This window comes from Misgurnus anguillicaudatus, chromosome 1 (assembly GCF_027580225.2).
Source record: "Misgurnus anguillicaudatus chromosome 1, ASM2758022v2, whole genome shotgun sequence".
In the NCBI taxonomy this organism is placed as follows: Eukaryota; Metazoa; Chordata; class Actinopteri; order Cypriniformes; family Cobitidae; genus Misgurnus; species Misgurnus anguillicaudatus.
In genome coordinates this window covers 26,578,040-26,600,939 of record NC_073337.2, presented here as the reverse complement: position 1 = coordinate 26,600,939, position 22,900 = coordinate 26,578,040, and the positions used below count along the sequence as shown (strand labels likewise).

General features: G+C 37.2%; 1 protein-coding gene across 1 annotated transcript; it reads right to left on the bottom strand.

Moving 5' to 3' along the window:
• Positions 1 to 13,922: 13,922 nt before the first annotated feature.
• On the bottom strand, positions 13,923 to 22,608 carry dera (deoxyribose-phosphate aldolase (putative)). The gene is made up of 9 exons (XM_055189773.2): positions 22,451 to 22,608; positions 21,876 to 21,973; positions 21,603 to 21,750; positions 19,968 to 20,063; positions 19,715 to 19,849; positions 19,188 to 19,316; positions 14,560 to 14,672; positions 14,331 to 14,480; positions 13,923 to 14,222 (listed from the first exon to the last, which is right to left on the bottom strand). Exons 1-9 carry the CDS (start codon positions 22,479 to 22,481, stop codon positions 14,166 to 14,168), a joined length of 957 nt encoding a protein of 318 aa, XP_055045748.1. The 5' UTR covers positions 22,482 to 22,608; the 3' UTR covers positions 13,923 to 14,165.
• Positions 22,609 to 22,900: the final 292 nt, after the last annotated feature.

The following is a 22,900-nucleotide window of genomic DNA, read 5'->3' as shown; positions in this document are numbered from 1 at the left end:
ATACATATATTTTAACATATATAAAATGTAAATCATGATCAGATATACCTTTCTTAAAAAACGTATGTGTTGATATTGGCGTCGATTTCTTTTTCCGCTGATGGGTTTTAAGCAATGCAACGGCAGACGCTCTGGAGCACCCAAGCGCTTTGAAAAGGAAAGTGGCGCAGTCACGTTTTCCGTGTGGTTTTAGATGCAAAATTTGAAGCAAATGTGAAGCAAGCGAGCATATGTGCTTGGCCATTTCGGTGGGTGCTCGAATCAAGCCCCGGAGCACCCACGGGATCTGTGCCTATGTGTGTGTTTATTGTAGCACTTCCATCCTTAAAGCAACACACAGTTCAAGTGAGGAATCTTATTGTAGTTATAATGTTTGAAAAACACGTTCTGATGGTGTACTGGTAGCGCAGATTGATACTTTTTGAGTGACCAAGAGAGAATATCTTTACACAAACTTGAAGACATCTCCCTGGGCGAGATTGTACTTGATATTTTTCATAGTTTGAGGCGTGCACAACACCGCAGGTCGCACTTCACCACCACGATAGCGCTGCCCAAATTTCAAATTCTCACACTTTATATCGGATAAAGGCAGACCCACCTGAATGCCGACTAACTTTCAACATCTTCTTTCATGTAGGTTGACTAAATGATGATGAAATTTTGGCAAAGCTGAAGGACTTTCATGGGGTCCTTGAGGTTGGGATGCATCTCAGTCTCTGGTTTCATTCAAGAACAAATCATAACAAATGTATACAAACAGAGAAACCAGCCTTAATACATACAAGTGTTTGAACCGAAACCTCTGCTTCAAGTGAACTAGCCTTTGTCTTTGTTGTCTCTTTCCTCTTCTCCATCCCTCACTTCCCCCTTTCTCATTTGAGAGCCTGATTCCTGTTCAACCTCTGCCCTTGAGTTTTTCCAATGTCAGCACAGACTTCAAACACAAGCTGACTGGCTCAGAAGAGTCCGCTGAGATGCCCCATTTCAACCAATTACTCCACTTCTTCCATACTGGCTGAAGTCATCTCGGAGTATGAGGGAAAATCAAAGGCGTCCAGCGACCCATCAGTGCAACTGCACATGCAATATTTTGTCCCTCGCTGGTACTTTTAAACGTAATAGAAAGTTTAATATTTGAAAACGACCAGCACCAATGGCGATTTCCAGAAGGTAACCCCATGAGAACCAAGATGCCTGGAGAGTCAGTTTGGATTGTACTCTCTTTTACTCGGTCTCAGACTCTTACAAAAAGAAATATTTTAATTTCATTAAAAAAAATCTGATAATCTACTTACACCATGTCATCCAAGAGGTTTATGGCTTTCTTTGTTCAGTCGAGAAGAAATTAAGTTTTTTGAGGAAAATATTTTAGAGATTTTTCTTCATATAGTGGACCTCTGGTTTACAGATTAAATGCAGCTTTCAAGGGCTCTAAACGATACCAACGGGGTCATAAGGGTCTTATCTAGCAAAACAACCGTCATTTTCGCCTCCCCCCCCAAAAAAAATAAAAGTACCTTTCAACCACAACTCACGTCTTGCACTTGCCATGAGACGCGCCAACGTGACCCTATGCATTACATAAACACGTCAAAAGGTCACGCATGACGTACACTGTAAAAAAATCTGTAGAAATTACAATGGTATTGCAGCTGGGTTGCCGGTAAATTACCGTAGATTTGAATTTGTGTTATTTGCTGGCAGGAGTTTGTTCAAAGTTGAATAAATTTTAGATATTGACGGGTCTTTGTCTTTACAGAATAAAACTATACAATAACGGCCTCATTCAAAGCATTCTGGGAACCAGAAATCATCATCAACCTTTTTCTGTTTTTTGCTTCAGATTTTGTTTCGCAGAATGTTTTGCTTGATGCTGTTTTTCTAGTTTTATTCTGTAAAGACAAAGACTTGTAACTGTTTAATGTTCATTTAGCTTTGAACAAAATGTTGCCAGTAATAACATAAATTTAAATCTACGGTAAGTTACCGGCAACCCAGCTGAAAATTTCTACGGAATTTTTTCACAGTGATGTTTACGCGTGTGGTAAAAGAGCACCGTTCCAATGTTGTTGTATGTGGACTGATACAAATTAATGTATTCGTGTCAGTTTATTGGGAAAAAAATGGTCTGCAAGTGTGCGTTTTACATTTTGATGTGATTACTTAATACGCAAGGCGTGCTATTGCAAGATGAGAAGTTGTGGTTTAAAAGTAAATATTTTTTGACGATCGTTTCGCGAGATAAGACCCTTATGCCTCAGTTGGGACCCTTTAAAGCTGCATTGAAACTGTAAACTGTTGAGGTCCACTATATGGAGAAAGAAAAGGAAAATCCTGGAATATTTTCCTCAAAATTTTTTATTTTAAATTAAATTTTAAAATTTTATTTTATTTTCGACTTAACAAAAGGTAAAACATTTAATCCAGATTTTGTGTAAACTAGGCCCAAAGTTCTAGCTACGTAAAGACTGCTTCACACGAAGAACTTGTCTTCATATTTCCACAAGCTCATTTAATTCTCTCATTGGAGAACTGAAATCCAATCAGAGTTCTTTTTTACTGGTAATTGTTTGCCCAGAATTAGTCTGGCCTGACTCTGAATCATGAATTTTAAAACGGCATTTATAAAATTGCGCAAATGGCCACACAGGAGTCAAAAACCGAATCGATAATTACACTCAGTGATTAGAAAAAAGCAGATCGATAAAGATTGCTCTCATGGTTTCGCGGTATCCATCAAATCTGTGGATGGAGTTTGATCCTTCAGGGTTCAAGCCTGTCCATGGCAGGGTTTTCATTTATTTGAAGCACAGACAGATATTTCCATATGGATTACATTATGACTGTGGCCCTGTTGTGGCTGGTCTTGTACCCTTGGTCTTGTAAATGCATCAGGTTGTTGATCAAATCTTTACAAGCGTAGTCTTAAAACCTGAAAACAATTTGAAGGCATGGTCAGCTCAGTCTCACGAAATGACGTACCTATAGTCACGTAATTTTTTATTCTTTTTCGTGATACTGTCACGAATTTCTGTGAATTTCTGTTTATGTGTCATTGTCACGTATTGGTTACTCAACTGGTTTTCCTATTTTCAAACCATTGTCGCTTCGGTTTAGGGTTAAATTTACATAAAATATTTATAATATCCTTACCCAAACCCAACTCTAACCCTAAAACGAAGTGAAAATGGTTTGAAAATAGGAAAAAGCAGTTGAGTAACCAACACGTGACAATGACACACAAACAGAAATTCGTGCTACAATCACGAAAAACGCAGAAACTCGTGACAGCACCACAAAAAAGAACAAAAAAAAACACGTGACCACAGGTACACAATTTCGCGAGACTGGGCAGGCATGAATTATACAAAAATTTAACTAAGCATTACCCAGCAAGCAATTTGCGTTAAAAAGGCGTCAAATAGCCGTCCAAACAAAGTACAGATGTTTATAGGCTAAAACAAAATAATATTTGGGCTGTCAGTGAAAATTTTATAGACGTTGAAAAAATAAATAAAATAAACAAATGAATCCAAACCCCTTGTAAATCACTGCTGACTTTGCTTACATGATGCAAGTTATTTTAGCAAAAGTAACCAAATTCAAGTTAATTTTGGCTACTCATAGCCGCACTATATCGGGTCTATAACCTAGGGTCAGAAATGGCGGCTATTGCTTTACCCTCGTATCATTTTGAACTCAAAACGTTTCTCAATGTTCTTCAAAACCCAAACGCACAATTTCTTTTAAAGTGTTGTTTGGGGTTTTCTAGTTACTGTGGTAAGCACTTGACTAATAATGCCAAAAGTTTCATTTTTTGTGATCTCAAAAACGGATAGCTGCAGACAGATGCTGATTTGTGAATGGTATTAATCTTCAACCCTAATGGATTATAAATACTCAGCCAATCTGTCAATGACACATAATTTATCCAGTGCAGATCTGAGAGAGATCAAAGCTCATTACCTTTTCCTTTTTAATTTCAGCTGCAGAGTTTGACAAGTGTGGATGGAGCAAAGGTTCGTTTGAGAGGCAGACATCAGACCGCCGATGCCAGGTGAGACCCGAGCACAGATTTGATCTGGTATACATGTATTCCTTCACTACTCGCTCGCTGGGGAGCAGCGTGCCAAGGTCAACACTCAAAGACAAATGCACGCGGTGAGAAGCGGTATGAAAGCCGCGGCGTGCATCAGTGGAGCATCAGAGGGTTTGGATTGACACGAGCGAAGTCCCCAGACAGCCGCTGTCACTCGCGGTTTCCCTCCTTTTACAGGAAAAGCAAGCGTGCGCTTTAATTGCTTCATTAATATCATTAAGATTAATTGTCTTCTCCATCTGGGTCACGTTTGGCTTTGTTGTGTTCATAAGGTGTAAAGTGTGAGTTTTGATGGCCTTCAACCCAAGCGTGTTTTCTGTGGCTACAATGGTATGAGGCGATTCAGTGTACCGGTTTGCTGGCAGAATCCGTTAAATGCCATGTTGATTTTTCGGCAAAGTCCTCTAAGCGCATGGAATGACGAATTGAATAAACGACGACTCTCATACGTCAAGGTGCAAGAGTTTTTTACCCCGTTAAAGGAGGTTTACCCAATATATTAGAATATTGCCAAAAAACACACAAACAAACAGAAAAACACACACAAAGACACACACAAACAAACAGAAAAACACACAAAAGACATAAACACATACTGAAAAAAACAAATACACACACAAACAAAAACACAGACAAACACACACAAAGACAGAAACAGAAAAACACAAACAGAATAAACACACACACAAAAACAAACACATACAAACAATCACACATACAAACAGAAAAACACACACAAAGACACAGAAACAAACACACATACAAATAAAAACACACACACAAACAAACAGAAAAACACACAAAAAACACACAAAAAACACACGCAAAGACACCGAAACAAACACACATACAAACAAAAACACACACAATCAATCACACATACAAACAGAAAAACACACACAAAGACACAGAAACAAACACACATACAAACAAAAACACACACAATCAATCACACATACAAACAGAAAAACACACAAACAAACAGAAACACACACACACACACACAAAAAGACAGACAGACAGACAGACAGACACAAAAAACAGAAACACACACAGACACACACACACACACACACACACACACACACACACACACACACACACACAAACAAACAAACACATAAAAATAAACAAACAAAACAAACCACACATACAAACAAAAACAGACACACAAACAGAAACACACACACAAAAACAAACACATATAAACAATCACACATACAAACAAACGCACGCGCGCACACACACACACACACACACACACACAAAAACAAACACATACAAACAGAAGACACACAGGCACAAACAAACACACGCACACACAAAAAGAAACACACAAACAAACAAACAAACACACACACAAACAAACACACAAACAAATAAACCACACATACAAACAAAAACACACACACACACACACACACACACACACAAAGACACAAACAGAAACACACACACACACACACACACACACACACACACAAAACAAAAAAACACACGCAAAGACAAAGAAACAAACAAACATGCATACAAACAAAAATACACACCCACACACAAACAGAAAAACACACACAAAGACACAAACAGAAACACACACACACACACACACACACACACACACACACACACACAAAAACAAACACATACAAACAAAAAAACACACGTAAAGACACAGAAACAAACACACATACAAACACACATACAAACAAAAACACACACAATAAATCACACATACAAACAGAAAAACACACAAACAAACAGAAACACACACAAAAATACAGACAGACAGACAGACAGAAAAAACAGAAACACACACACACACACACACGCGCGCACATACACAAACAGAAACACACACAAACAAACAAACAAACAAACCACGTACAAACAAACAAACAAACAAAACAAACCACACATACAAACAAAAACAGACACACAAACAGAAACGCACACACACACACACACACACACACACAAAAACAAACACATACAAACAATCACACATACAAACAAAAAAAACACACGAAAAGACACAGAAACAAACACGCATACAAACAAATACACACACACACACACACACACACACACACACACACACACACACACACACACAAACAGAAAAACACACCCAAAGACACAAACAGAAACACACACACAAAAACAAACACATACAAACAATCAAACACACAAACAAAATAAACACAAGCAAAGACACAGAAACAAACACGCATAAATACAAACAAACAAACACACACACAAACAGAAAAACACACACAAACCCTTCCTCCCCAAACAATCACAAACACACACGCACACATACAAACACACCCACTTCCCCCAAAAAACAAACACACATCATCGCACAAACACTTATACATATACGTGAACATACATACGATATACACATACATACAAACACATTCGATTTTATACATCATGTACTCTAACATCCACAAGATACCAAACAAGCTCAGACAAAAAAAACACACATGAACCTGCCAGAAGTCAAACTATTACCCTAGTGCAGTGCATCTGTCAACTTTATCAAAACGCTTAGCAGCAGAACTATACATTACATTATGAGTAGTCGGCCATCTACGGCTTCGAAGTAGCTTTGACTTGACACCGCACATATACATAATCGGACGATACAACCCGTTTTGTCAATTTCCAAAATCGAGGATGTTTAAACAAGCACGTTAACATACAACTGACACGAAACTGTCAAAGCATCACTGTCATAAGTCAACCAAACAAGCGTTAACAATTATTCTTCACCTCGCAGACGTTGCCACGAACTGACGTTTTGTCACAGAGCTTTCTACAGCCATTTTACTTCCTTTAGTCTCACAATACATTAAAATTCAACAGCCTGGAGATGATAAGGAATGACATGCTTTTAGTATTAAACCGCACGGCTTATTTCACCCGACTAAAACGCTCTTCAATGCTTGTTAAGGCTCCATCCGGATCTGAGGCACTCCAAGACAAATGAGTGAAGCGTAACACGTGTATATAATTAATCACACAGAATGACATCTTTCCATAGCAATTGATTATGAGGTGGGTTAGTGTTGCCACCGGCGGGAAACACGTGAAAAGCACACAAGCAAATCTTTATTCCGGCCTATATGATAAATGTAGTCGACAGGTGACTAGTGTGTCATTAAAAATGATTTTTTTTGCCTCAAAACGTCACCCTGAGCGCACCATTTTTCACAACTGCTTCGAGGAACAAAGGGAAAAAACATTTATGAATAAAACAGCAGAAAAAGCAATCAATCTGAAAAAAGAGATTTGTCAGAGCGAGTGAAACGCATGCTGACCCGCTGACAGAATCAATCACACTTTTTAAACAACCAAGTTAATGCTACAACGTACAAAAGAGGGTTTTACCGGCCACCTGATCCATGCCTAACATACAAATGACAAACCGACTGTAGTTTTTAGTCAGTTTTTACTGATAATGCTGGAAAAACTTAAAGTAAAAAAAAGTTGAATCATATGTCAAATGTAATGAAATGCTTAAAATGCAAAACAGACTCTCTTGAACAGTAGACCTACATATGAAGAATGAATAATTCACAGGTAATTCAGTCATTCCCTCTGGCATTTCCGATGTTTCTCAAATTTACATTTCATTCACTGCATGACCCCATAATCAAATTAGACCGCTATAACAAATTGATGTGTTCATAAAGATTACATTTGTATAATATTGAAATAAAAATTTCATAGGGCACACATTCATACAAACAAAGGGAATTGATATTTTTCTTGCATGCACACTGTAAAAAAGATTTGTTGGTTTAACTTAAAGTTTATTTTCAACCCAGTATTGGCACAAAAAAAGGACGAACCAAGCCGGTTGGGTTTAATTAACCCAGAACATTTTTATATTTGACCCAATGGGGTTAAACTAACCCAGCACAGGCTAGGCTCGTCCCTTTTTGACCCAACGTTAGGATGAAAATAACTCTTAGCTCTTTCCCCGCCATTGAGGAGTTATCTCATCAATTAAGAGAAAACGCTTCCCTGCCAATGACGAGTTTTTATGGCAATCCATATTTCTGCTATTATTCACTAGGTCGTTCTTTTACCCAACTTATAAAAAAACGAAGGAGGTGTCCACACCAAAGCTTTTTTACTTGGCCGACCGCCTGATGGACGCAGACCGGCAGATTTATTTCAGCCGACTGCCAGCTTTCTTCAGCTGAGCGCTTTGGTTGCTGTGATACTTCTGCTTTGTTTAACAGTCGTTGTACGATGCAACGGTTGGCTGTTGTGATATTTGTCCCGCCCACTCCTCCACTGTGATTGTACGGCCGTGTGAGAACTGACATTGACAAGCTGAGCTTTTCACCCAAAGTTGAATATTTTTCAACTCTCAGCGCTGAAAAAACGCAAAGCACCGGCTTTCAGCACGAAAAAAAGCTAGCTGTTGGCTTTTTTGAAAAACGCTGGCCACGGGCGTAAAAGCTTAGGTGAACACGTTATCTAAAGCATCCACTGATCCAAAAACAGTAAAAATATTCATGTTTTGATCATCAATCTGCATTTTGTAAAGGACTTTTTTAGAAATCAGATTCAATTGTACACTGTAAAAAATACTTTGCCGCCTTAAAAATTTTTGTTGAATCAACTCGGATTTACCAGTCATTTCAACTTACTATTATTTATCTTGACTAGAGATGAGTTGTTATAACTACAGGTGAGTTGTTATAACTTATAAAATTAAGTTGACTTTTCTCAACTATATTTTATAAGTTGTGACAACTCATCTCTGTTGACATAACTTGTAAATCTGAGTTGATTTAACAAAAAATTGAAGGCAGCAAAGTATTTTTTACAGTGATTTAATCCAAATAAAGGTAGGATGAAACTTTATGTTTGAAAGCAGAGGTGTGTTTTTTTATTTGATATATTGTATGTTTATATTTTTAAAGAAGAATATTTTTTGGAAGGCATTAAACTTTTGTGAAAATCATAAGAGTTATAGTGTGGTTGCCTTAAAACTTTACGTTGATTTGACTTAAAAATGTTAGTTGACTCAAAAAAAAGGTTTTGTATCAACAAAAAACATTTTTGAAGTTAAAAATTTAAGGCAACCAGGTAACTTACATTTTTTAAGGAACACAACATTTTTTTAAAAAAATAGGCTCCTTTCCAGTTTCCCTAGGGTGAAACATTTGATTTTTGCCGTTTTGGAATCCATTCAGCCAATCTCCAGGTCTGGTGGTACCACTTTTAGCATAGCTTAGCATAATTTATTAAATCCGATTAGACCATTAGCATCGCGCTCAAAAATGACCAAAGAGTTTTGATATTTTTCTTATTTAAAACTTGACTCTTCTGTAGTTACATCGTGTACTAAGACCGACGGAAAATTAAAAGTTCGATTTTCTAGGCGGAAATTTCTAGGATCTATACTCCCATTCTGGCGTAATAATCAAGGACTTTGCTGCCTATATTATGCAGCGCCCAAGGTAACTTTCAATAGCTGGGGACTTTTTTCGTGCACTGCATAATATCATTGCGCCTTTAAGTTGAACCAACAAAATTGCAGTTAAAGTCGTTTTTTGTGATTTACTGTTTTCCACATAAAATAATACTACATAATTGAAAGATCAGTCTGTGTACATATAACCTTAATATCTTTAATATTGACTAAGTAAGATCATGTCAAAGATGAAATCAATTATTAAAATTAAACTTTGATGCCCACAATTCGATTATGAGACTTCATCTTGGATTTCACAGACAGGATCACATATAGCATGTGGTCCAAAAGTCTGAGACCAATAAAAATTTTAAATAAATGAAATGTAATGCATAAAACATGGATGACCATGTTAAAATAAATCTTTCATTAAAGCATGCAAGATGCTCTTTCTCAAACACCCTGACAGGAATGATCAGATTTTATTTAAAATTATGAAGTCACAGGACACACGCATGCTGTCATTATAAACCATTATATATGCTGAGACTTTCAATATCCTAAAAAATTATGCACTTGGATAATAAAACTTTCTAAAATGTAACAAATGAAGGAAAAATCACTTGAGGTATCATATGTTTGGATCCCACTGCATATCTGGCAGCTCCATCAGCTTGCTTAAAATTTAAAACACACAACTCGGCAGGAAAAGATACACTGCCTCGAGCAGAGAAAGTGATGGAGTAAAGGGCTGTGCGAGCGACTAGAAAACCAAGAGAAAGAAAGAGTGTGAGAAGAGCGTGTCGTCTGCGGAGGAGAGATCAATCTGCAGGCTAACTCAATCCCTCAGCGTTATCTAGCTTGCTGGCGTGGGCCACGGGTCCAGATTGGAGATGATCTACATGCCTTTATGTAAGTGAAGCTAATCTGTCATGGCCTCGGGGAGGTGGAGAGAGCTGAAGGGAACGCAGGCACTTCATCACTTACTCCACCCTGCCAGTGTGCTCTCATAAACTACTACAGTCAGGAGAGACTACAAACGGACATACGGGTAGACAGACAGACCCAAGTCAGTCCTTCCAGAAAAACTAGTTTTTTTGTGATTGTTGCAGGCAAAAATCCTTCGGCACATTTTCTGAAAAAATGTGATGGAATATGCAGGATATTTAAGCAATTTTATCCGATGAAATTGCGGGAACTTGCCAAAACTGTTTGCAGCTTTTCATTGATGTTCACGCCGCGTAATTACGTCACTTCCTAACATTCCCATGACAACAGGGGACATGGCTACGCATGTGTGAAGTAAATGCAACACTTCTTTTACTTTCTGCTAAGATATATATGACTTTTTGCTACGGAAATGCGAGGATAATGAAATCATGCATTAGGGTACGTTTACATGACAATTATGTACTAAAAACTGAGTTTTTCCCTTTGCGTTTTTCACATACAGACGACAACGTTGTTAAAATGATCATCGTTTACACCATAGGCTGTATAAAAGATGGACATGTGACTTCCATTATAAAAAATGAAGCCAAAATATACCTTAAAAATGTCGACTGACATCTTGCGCTAATGATGTCATTACCGTGAACTAGTGATTGTGAGGTGGAGCCGTGGTATCAAGGCCCGCCCATTTTCGACAAAACAAGTCGTCACACACTTTCTAATAGTATCTAACGTAAATCAATTTCTTAAGCTGAGCGCTTTAATTATTATGATACTCACAGGAATTTGTACTTATTTTATGAGTTGGCTAATTCATATTAATTCAAACAAAATTAATTGTACAAAACATACGATTTTTAGAGGAAAAACAATATTGAAACTCCTAACCATGACGTCACAGAAATTTTTACAAAAACTTATGAATGTGGTCATTCGAATTAGCCACCTCATAAAATCTGTTGCGTTACGAGACACGTAAGAACCAATGAGATTCTAACGTATTACCTGGCTTCAAAAGACATATGGAGTCATTAATGCTGCATGTGTGAGCTTTTGAATTGTCGAGCCTGCCTGATCTCACAGGAATTCGTACGCATTTTTATGAGTTGACTTTTTTGTATTAATACATACAACATGAATCGTACAAAACTTAAGATTTTTAGAGAAAAAAAACAATAATGAAACCCCTCTCACTTACCACAACTTCACAGAGGCAAAAGCAAATAGTACAAAAACGTACGAATGTGGTCATACAAATAAGCCACCTCGTAAAATGCGTACGAATTGCCATAAGATTGTATTGGTCCATAGAGATTAGCATGATCACATTTTAATATAAATGTATTTGTATGTAGAAACCAAATCCTACATCTGGTATGGTGGTCAAATGCGTGTTGCGTTACGAGAAACGCAAGAACCAATGAAATTCTAAGTTATCGAAGTATTAACGGCAACTCTCGCAAACGTATCATCTGGCTTTAAAAAGCATATATTTACCCACTGGAGTCATTAACATTACTTTAATGTTGTATGTATGAGGTTTTGACATGTCGAGCCTGCCTGATCTCACAGGAATTCGTACGCATTTTACAAATTGGTTACTTCGTAATAATTTGTACGAAATGCGTACGAATTCCTATTAAGGATTTTCGTGAGATTGTATTGGTGCATAGAGATAAACATGATGGCCTTTTAATATAAAATTACCAACTGAAGAAACGAAATCATATACATCTGGTATGGTGGTCAAATGCGTGTTGCGTTACAAGACACACAAGAACCAATGAGACTCTAACGTATCATCTTGCTTCAAAAAACATATTTACCCCTGGAGTCATTAAAGGAAAACACCACCATTTTTCAATATCCTACTATGTTATTAACTCAACTTAGATGAATTAATGCATACTTATATTTTTTCAATGCGTACACTTTTAATCTTTGTACAGCGCCTTGTAAATGTGTTAGCATTTAGCCTAGCCCCATTCATTCCTTAGGATCCAAACTAAAGTTTTATTTTGTACCACCATATTTACTCGTTTAACTACTCATTTATCAGTCTTTAAATAGGGAAAACATGGAAGTGTTTGGTGGCTTCTAAATTCATCCCTGTTTGGAGCCATAAGAATGAATGGGGCTAGGCTAATTGCTAACACATTCACGACGCGCTGTACAAAAATTAAGTCTACGCATTGAAAAAGATAGGGGTATATTAATTTGTCTAAGTTGAGGTAAGAACATAGTAAAATTTTGAAAAACGGTGGTGTTTTCCTTTAAGATTACTTTAATGTTGTATGTATGAGGTTTTGACATGTCGAGCCTGCCTGATCTCACAGGAATTCGTACGCATTTTTATGAGTTGACTAATTTGTATTAATACGTACAAAACGAATCGTACAAATCTTAAGATTTTTAGAGAAAAAAACAACAACAATGAAACCCCTTCCCAAAACGTAGAAAACGCACAAAAACGTAGAAATGTGGTCATATTAATTAGACACCTCATAAAATGCGTTATCGAAGTATTAACGCCATCTCTCAGAATGAAACCTATCATATGACTTCAAAAGCATATATTTACCCACTAAAGATTACTTTGCCTTATCTCACAGGAATTCATACGCATTATAAATTGGCTAATTCGTAATAATTTGTAACAAAATTAATTGTACAAAAACGGAAAAAAATAAAACTCCTCCCCAACCACAACATCACAGAGGCAAAGCAAATAGTACAAAAACGTACGAATGTGGTCATACGAATTAGCCACCTCGTAAAATGCGTACGAATTGCCATGAGATTGTATTGGTCCATAGAGATTAACATGATGGCATTTTAATATAAAATTTATCCTTATGTATTCAACTGAAGAAACGAAATCGTATACATCTGGTATGGTGAACTATTCCTTTAATGATTTAATTCGGTCTGGTTCTTGCTTCTTGCACAGTTGATCTTGTGGGTCTCTCAGGAACGCCAGCTCTAAAATAGCGCTTATGCAGGTATTACGAAGCTCTTACGAGAATAGCTTTTAATGTTTCCCCATGAATTACAAATCTGTTCACGCTCCAGTTTTCTAAACCTACTTGACAGACTATACCTCACTTTTCTCCAAGTTTTCTTCTCATTCCACTGTTAATTCGGTCATTTATCCTCCGATTCCAGTCAAGGGCACGGCCCGAGATCTTTTAATTAAAGAAGAAAAGACGTCTTCAAACGAAGCTGGAATGGAGGCATTATCAGATCATTTAAACTCTCTTAACCTCACTTAATTAATCCCAAACACATACTTCAGAAATCTGTCTCTCGGTTAATGAAATTAACACGGCTGAAGTCGAGTAACATCAGGCCGGATGTGGCTTACAAGATTCCCGGATGTGTAGAATGACTGCTGGGTGTGTGGTGATGCAAGAAGTCTTTAAACTGATGTAAAATGAGCGCTTTTACTTTGTGCATTATTTCACAACATAGCTTTAAAAAGTCTTTACAGTGTAATAAAATATACAGCTTGTGCTGATGTGAATATTAGGCATACTGGTACATTTCCAATGTACTTCATTTCAGCCTAAGACAATTAATGTAGTTTCATAATTGACTTGAACCGGTGTAAGATCATCTTCCCATAGCGTTACTGCGTGATTATAACCATTTAAAGCTTTAGGCCATGGAGGTTCAAGCCATAGGAAGTTCATGATATGCTGGATAGCGCCCAGTCACGTAGTGATAAATCTGCATTAACAAAAGACAGAAAAAAGAAAGTGCATTTAAATAACAAAAGCTACTCGATATCTGATTGGCCACAGAAGTCCAAGGCAATCACAGCATTGCTTTATTTACCTGCCGTTCAATGTCAGCGAGCAGGCTACTTGCTCCTATTCGGAAAAGGTGAGGATTTAGCCAATCGTCACCAAGTTCCTCTTTCATCAGAGTCAGCCACACCACAGACTCCTGAGCCGTACGAATGCCACCCGCGGGCTTGAAACCCACCTGAGAAAGAGACAAAAAAAATGAGTCAAATACCCTGCTGGATAATCTGGATGTAAAATTAGTACAATGGGTCATCTACCTTATGGCCTGTCTTCAGGTAATAGTCACGAATGGCTCGTGCCATTACTACAGCTACAGGATAAGTGGCGTTGACCGATTCCTTCCCAGTTGAAGTTTTGATAAAATCCGATCCTGGTTGGAAAGCAAACAGGAGCCGTTTCTCAATATGCGTTCTTGTCTGTACTTGCGTTCTTGTGGACTTGTGAAACGTCATCAGTCGCGGCCCAAGTACTGTTCCAATTCAAAGTTTGCATCAAGCCCAAGTTCACATAAAATCCCCGGATGTATTCTTGATCCGCCCATTTTATCGAGGATGCATCAGAGGAGACTTGTGTGGACTTATGAGAGCGAAGTTTCCCAGAATGCATTTCGCGTCAGGAGTTCGTTCTTCCGAGTCTGAACTTGCAAGTTCGAACTACGAAGGATACAAGTCCGAGTTTGGCGTACTTGGTATTGAGAAACGGCTATAGTCTCGTAAATTATAAGCAATTATTATTAGAATAGTCTAACCCTTTATGCTCATTCACTATTCCCTACATCATAGTCCACTTAAATGATTACATAAAGATAAGTGAATACCGTATTGTCCCGAATACAAGATTACTTTTTTATAGAAATGTCTCTAAACTCTTTCCCCGCTATTGACAAGTTATCTCATCAATTAAGAGAAAACATTTGCATAAAAAAAACGTGTTTCTGAAGAATTTTTATGTTAATCTGCAATACCGCACTTACCCAAATTTTTGGAGAAAAAAACTGAAGCCAAAATGTTATTTACTAATTTTAAGCTCTGTGTATGTTTTGATATTTGCTCTGAATCTGATCACTAACAACATTCCTTCACAAAAAATGCAATTATTTCAGAAAAATTTTATTTTTAAAGAAAAATAAGAATTTTAGAAAAATATAGATAGGATGAAATGTTTTTTCCCTGTTTTGTTTGTTTATAGTTTTTTTTTAAAGCAGAGGGTCTGTTCTTTCATTTAATTTATTTGTACATTTATATATTTTTAGAAGAAAATTTTCCTGGAAGGCATTTTGTGAAACTTTTGTAAAAATCACAAAAAATATCTGGCAGGGAATGAGTTAATAAATTATGTTGTCTTATATTCCAGCTCTAGACTGCAAATATGAGGTAGGTGGCACCAAATACACGTTCTGGACTAATGCTGCGTTTACACCAACCGCGTTTCAAGCATCAAAATCGCGTCTACTGCGCCTAGTTTGCCGCTTGAACAGTTTGAATGTATTCGCGCGTGTAGAGCGGAGTAGACGCGCGGAAAAAGCTAGCATTTGACGGGCGTCGGAGGCAAACTCCACTTCTTGTGGGAGGGGCAAGTGCTATGCGGTTGTCTGTTTGCAAGATGACTGATGTTAATTGTGCATTTATCGAGAGCGTTACCAGTTTGTATTTGGTAACCTTACAATAGGGGGAAAATAAACGGCACAGGTCGATAAATGTCACGTGACTCAAAAGTTAAATGTGTATTTACAACTTACCAGGTTGCCGGATGTCCTCACTGACACTCTTCCAAGCGAGGTCCTTTTTATTCCTGTCTCTATAGAAATAAGAACTTTTGTCGTATAGCTCAGGCGTCAGCTGCCAAATTCGCGTTAAACACAAAATGCACAAAAAGCACCATTCACGCGTACCTCCAGACACGCGTCAACGCGTCTTCCCATTGACTTAACATTGAAATCACTCGCGCTTCACGCCTCTACTGCGGCTGGTGTAAACGCAGCGTAAGGTAATCTGATAAACTACAGTCGTTTATAGTAAGACTGTTAATAAATTATTATAAGGCTACGTGTTTTTTCACAATGAGAAGGACAGCCCAGGCTTATTTTTATTATTAAATACAGATTAAATGCAGGTTATATATGGTTATACATGGAATGAAAAGTATTGAAGTTTGGGTGGAACCAAACAGGTATCCGTTAACTTATAAAAAGTATTTTCAAATTAAAGCAGTTTCTTTATAAAAGACAAGGCTTGGTCTTCAAAAAGCATTTTTCCAAAAGGAATGTCATCTTATAATAAGACTCGTCTTCTATTCGTGACAATACGGTAAATTCGGACACCAAGCGCCGGAAGGGCTGCGGGCGCCATCTTGTGTCGACTTGGCACGCGTCTCACAGTAGCTGTGCTTCCATTACCATTTCAATTGCGCAATTTGAAATTGCAAATTGAAAATACGGCCGATGGAAACGCATCAACTTCGCAAAAACTCCTATATATGGCATATAGGTTTTCATGCTTGCATTAGGTGGTTTTTCAGGCAATTCGGAAAAGGTATTTCCCAAAACTGCAATGGAAACAGTTTATTCGCATTTGAAAATGACGCGGTATGTAATAAAACCTCCCAAAAACACCTCAATTCTTATCTGCTCGCAAGTATAAAAGGCTTTCCTTTTCTTTATCTCCAATAATGTTTGGATAACACTCCTACATCTCTTTTGATTTAAAATATACTATTATTACATCCAAGAAAAACCTATACGTTGCAGTTCGTAAGTATAAGGGGCTATTAATGTTTGGATAATAGTCTTACATCTCATTCAGTCAAAAAATATGCGTGGCGTGCCGTGTATGTGCTATTAGTAAACCTACAAACATCAGTCGAGGTGATGTTTGGAATGACTTATTGCGAGAGGACAAAAATGTTTCAGTCGCGTATCATCGGTTAATGGAAATCATTATTGCCGTCATTTCGCAATATTTGTCGACATTTGTAAATGACGCTTACGTTCTGCGCAAATCTGCAATGGCACCACAGCTAGTGAAGGCTTAGCGGCTAGCCGTTGACTTATTTATTGGGGTGAATTAAGGGATTGAATAAGTGCACTCGATAATGCTCACTATAATTCGGACGACACAACACAATTGCACATTAGAAATTTTGTAATCGTTTAGCAACTTGTGTTTTCCCGCCTGACAGGTCAAACACAAGCTCTGATAATAGTTCCTGCACATTTTTAGGGCCTTGATTCATGCACGTCGGAGAGTCGTCAGATTTTGCATCCCGACAGGACATTAGTCGCGATGCCCGCAGAGGCCAGACAAGAACATATGGTCCCGTCTGCAGGGCGCAGTGGGTGTGCATTCGTTCATCAATAAGAACCTTCATTTCTCTCTTCCTCTCCTTCATAGCCAATTACGGTTTATCAGCGTTCCGATAAAAATAGAAGATAAAATGACGCTTCTAATGGATGAAGCGCAAACTGTGGAGCGGTTCTAGCTCCGTCCCGCCCGCCTCTCACGTCTAATGACCGTTCATTACCTTCCCGAGCAAGATGAACATTTTCCAGTTCATTAAAGATACGTTCTATGTGTTTTTCCAATCTTTTATCCACCTCTTTCTCTTCCCTCAGACGCGCTTGCGCTCCATCCCTCAGCCTGTTTCTCGAAATGACATAATCCTTCAGATTCGTTCTGGGGAGTCTTAATTACACGATAATGGATAACGGTTATTAAGCGCGGGCGACAGTAATGAAGCTCTATTCATTTGCGCCGGAGCGGGGGGACACTGCCGGAGCGCGTGGGAGTAAAATAGCTCCGGCATCGCAGATTAATAGGTGAAATTATCATTCAATTTCAGAAACCTCATACGCAATTCATAGGAACAAGGGGAGATTAAGGAACGAGCGCGGCGACAAAAGCAATGCATTTTAATAACGATCCCTATCAGAGCTGCTGACAATTGGGTACAGTAATCGGCTTAATGTGCGATGGCTATTTAAGCATACAGTGGCTGTTGGCCTACCCCGTGTATGTGCCATTGGGCATCTGGAGAGTAAAGGATGAACAATAGCACCACGCTGTGGACAAAACATCAAATTGCATCGATCCTGAATTTATGTTAAGCATTTTTTTCTAGAAACTTTGATGGCAATGAAAAATCTGTAATTAAAATGCATTATTTTTCCAAATGTTTAACAAATTTGACTCATGGGTCTTCAAGAGGGGTCTGGGGACCCTTGGGGGATGAGGGACGTGGTGGGATTACTGGGGGTCCTCTGAATATTGTTCGAATGCAAAAAAAATGTTTTGGGAAAAATGAAATTGGGCATCAAATGAAAATTCATAAATAGGCTAATAATAAAAAAATAAAACTTGATTAAAATGAAGAGCGTAACATTCCCAGGATAAAATGTTATGTAGTTATATCATTTTAATATCTTTGTAACTTAACCATCATAACAAAATATGCAAATCAAGTCTTAAAATGTACTGGGGGTCCTCCTCCTCTCTATCCAGGGGGGGTGCATGATTTTTGAAAAACACTTTGGAAAAGGGAGTCGGGCCGAGTACCAAAACACAGTTGTAGCCAATCAGCAGTAAGGGGCGTGTCTACTAATCGCCATCTTTGCCTGGGTTGCGTATGTGTGGGGCACGTCAATCAAAACAAGGTCCAGTTTCTATTGGGGTAGGGGCGTGCTTGTTTAGGTGATTTCAAATGTCAACATTGGCTTTCAGAAATCATGCACCCCCTCTTTAATTGGTCCTTGGCCTAGAAAAAGTTGAAGACTTTGCTCTAAGTGCATGCAAAATCTCTATTGGGTCAATATTATCTCACATTTGACGGAGGTGGTGTTTAGTGGCTTTTGAACTTATCCAACCATAACTAATAGTGTTACTATATTCACCTGCCATCATGGACACCAGACTGGCTTTATAGACGTTTGTGAAGTTTCCCAGTTCTCCCACTGCCAGGATGGTCTTCATATGAGCGTCCCCACAGGCCTCTCTGAACTGCTTTATCTCATCATACAGGGCTAAAGAGATCATGAGAGACAATAATTCAGTCTAAACTGTCAGATAAAACGCACAAAACATGTCACGGGTATGGTCCTTTTTTAAAAAAAGCCCTAATTTGTATCATTTAGGTACCTGTTAGGTACCAGTATATACCTTTGAGGTACTAATATGCATCGTTTAGGCATAAAGGTGTACCTTAAAAACGAGAACCACCCCAGTGACGGCTTTTGAGTACCTTTTTTTTAAGAGCGTAGTCATAAAACCAAAACGGAAACATACTATGGGTCAAAAAACTTACATGCAGTTATTATTTTCATCAATTGTATATTTAAGGGCATATGCCATTAATTAATTATGCATACCCCATTCATTTTAATTATGCATAATTCTTGCAAACTGTATCTACTGTGCACACCTGCCCATTGCCCCGTAAGTGCCAAAGTCCGGTTGATTACGATGTCAATCTCCATAGCACCGTCTTCCACAGCCATACGGACCTCCTCCAGACGGGTCTTTAATGGCGTCTGACCAGCAGGAAAACCAGTGGCCACTAGGAGCCAACACAAAAACACAAAGCAGACAATGCAGTTCATGCTCTCTGAATGTTTTAGAAATAAGAGGCTCTCGAAACCAAGTGTGGTTTGGGTGTAAAGTTTGAAATATTTTACCTGATGCAACAGGAAGATTGGAGTTGGCTGCCTTTAAAGATTTTACTGCATCGGCCACCCGTGATGGATATACGCAAACAGCAGCGGTTGTGATACCTAGGAGTATTCACACACAAATTAAGCATTATTTGTTTGTTTTTATTACATGCATGTGTCTGGTCACAAACTGATCTCTTCTGTCTGAAGATTTGTGGAGAGCTTTGCCTCCCTCTTGTGGACAGATGTATATCGACAATAAATAATGTAATTTTTTCAGGGGTCTTCAACTACTCTTCTTCAAGGGCCAGATTTTAAAAATGTAAATATGATGCGGTCCAAACTTTATATAAATAAAAAAATAAATAAAAAAAAAATTTAAAAAAAAAATTTAAAAAATTAAAAAAATAAAAAATAAATTAGAAAATAAAAAATAAAAAAAATTAAATAAAAAAAATTAAATTAAAAAATAAATAAATAAAAAAATAAAAAATATAAAATAAAAATAAATAAATAAATAAGTAAACATAAATAAATATAAACATAAATAAATATAAACATAAATAAATATAAACATAAATAAATATAAACATAAACATAAATAAATATATATGTGTGTGCTGGAAATAAATTAATCTAGATTAATCTCATACAAAATAAAAGTAATTTTTTGCATAATCTATGAGTTTGTACTGTGTGTAAATATTATGTATGTATATAAATACACACACATTCATGTATGTATTTAAGAAACATTTACATGTGTAAATATATATTTATATTTTTATATATTCTAAATTATATACAAATAAAAATAATTATATATAAATAAAACATTTCTTAAATGTATATATATACTTTTATTTTGTATGAGATTAATATAGATTAATCTATGCCCATAATAATCATTATTATTATTATTATTATTATTGTAATTATATGTTATAAAGTATGTTGTTTTTGTTATTTTTTCGTTATAGGTCATATAAAAAACATGAATAAAGATGCATACATTCTGTATCCAGTATTTTGGCTTTTAATTACTGAAAACTCATATTTTCTTTTTTATTATTTTAAAAACAATTGCATTTAGCATTGCAAGAACCAAATGTTAATAGTTCAACTATGAATAATCAACTATAAATAATCAACACATGTATTTTTGTATAGCACTAACTGTCATGCAGAATTATTTAACTTTCATAAATTATTATTTTTAAAGTGTTCACAACCTATAGTCAGTCTTCTCCCGATGACAAAAACTGCACTTCATGTTTTCTTTTTTAATATTTTAAAGATATATAGGCTAAACCGCCTTTCCATTGTACACTACATTCGGAAATTTAAGTTTAATTGTAAATCGTTGTCAACATGTGAGAGATCATGTACAGTGGATAGGCGGCTACCACGCTGCTTTTAAATTAGATGACTGGAGGGCCACCAGTTGACTAGCCCTGTTTTATATGAATGCTATTCAATCTTTGACATGACCTTACTCTGTCAACATTAAAGATATCAAGGTTATATTTTCACTGAATGTTCTTTATAGTGTGATTTTATGTAGAAAACACAAAAAGGGCCAGGTATTTACAGGCATGGTCACAAATTTGTATCATGCAAGACTAGGTAATCATTTTTCTAGTTCCTACATAAGCAAACCTTGTTCATGCATGTCCATGCTCTTTAGCAGATCATGACGAATGGGCTGTGTGGCCTTCATACAGAGGCGATGGACATTAGATGGCGTGTCATCACCAGCAAGGGTGGTGAGATCAATGCACGTGACAGCCTTTAGCAGCCAAGCCGCCTACAGCAGAGGACGAAAGTGATTTTACAGTGCAAGTAACAAAACATTTCAATTAGGATGCGTGTATACAACTATTTACAACATGAAACCATTGATATAATGCATCAGTTGATCTGACTCATTACCTGCCACTGTTTTTTGGCAACTTTGCGTCCTTGTATCTGCTGGGCTCTCTTAAGAACAGCCTGTGTGTTGACTCGGACTTTTGACACCCATTCCAGATCTAAAACAGGACGAGAACGAATAATAATGGGAAGAAATCCTTAGGTATGTTTTGCTTTGTGTTGTTCTTGCCCTCTACTGAATGGGAGTCACATGCAACATCATGTACCATGTGATATTTATTAAGAAACATAAAATCGCCATATTGTTTCGATTGCATGCAATAAATAAATAATAAAATATGCATCTAAGAACATCTACACAGGGCAAGTGAATGTTGATTTAGTAAACTGGTCGCAGTGAGTTATACATTAACCACTCACAACACTTTGTATAAACTTTGCACAATATGTGTGCAATGCTAGACGTATCACAAAGTGCACCACAATGTTTTAAGTTCACTTTTAGTTTGCAAGGAACTATTATTTACGTCTTGTGTCTTCTTAAACTAAACATCCACCTACCGTGTACAAATATAGCTTTAATCAGAAGGAGTTACAAAACTATAACGTGACATTAAAGCGATTAAAATACTCACCAAGATGCATTCCCGGATTTCTAGCAGACATGATGAAGAACAGATTAATTAATTTAATTAAGATAAACGTTAGATTTTATCAGAGACTGCTCGCACATTGACAGCTTTCACGCTACTGCTGCAACTTCCGGGTAACGCCCCGCGACACGCTCTTAACCAATCATTACACAGAACCGCAAAGAGCGCGTAATCACGTTTATAGTATGGCCGTTTCTGGGAAGGCTGCAGCCTCCGCAGGTCGCATTTCTAGGCTGCATACGTCATCAATACGACTTAGTTAACTTTATAATTGTTAAAATTTACAAAAATAATAATAATAATAATAATAATTGTTAAAATTTTGAAATATTATTCTTAGTTAATCGTAAATTGTTGTAATATGCTTATGATTTGCGAATGTACTGCTCAGTTAACTCAAATAGTTCAGGTTTGATGACGTATGCAGACTGC

What these genes read in the sequence shown, in the direction of transcription:
- dera (XM_055189773.2), bottom strand. Translation starts at nt 22,481, where the DNA reads ATGTCTGCTAGAAATCCGGGAATGCATCTTG. An exon ending in CATGGACATGCATGAACAAG is followed by an intron (nt 20,064 to 21,602) that starts GTTTGCTTATGT and finishes GAATACTCCTAG; the next exon opens with GTATCACAACCGCTGCTGTT. An exon ending in ACTTACGGGGCAATGGGCAG is followed by an intron (nt 19,317 to 19,714) that starts GTGTGCACAGTA and finishes TGATCTCTTTAG; the next exon opens with CCCTGTATGATGAGATAAAG.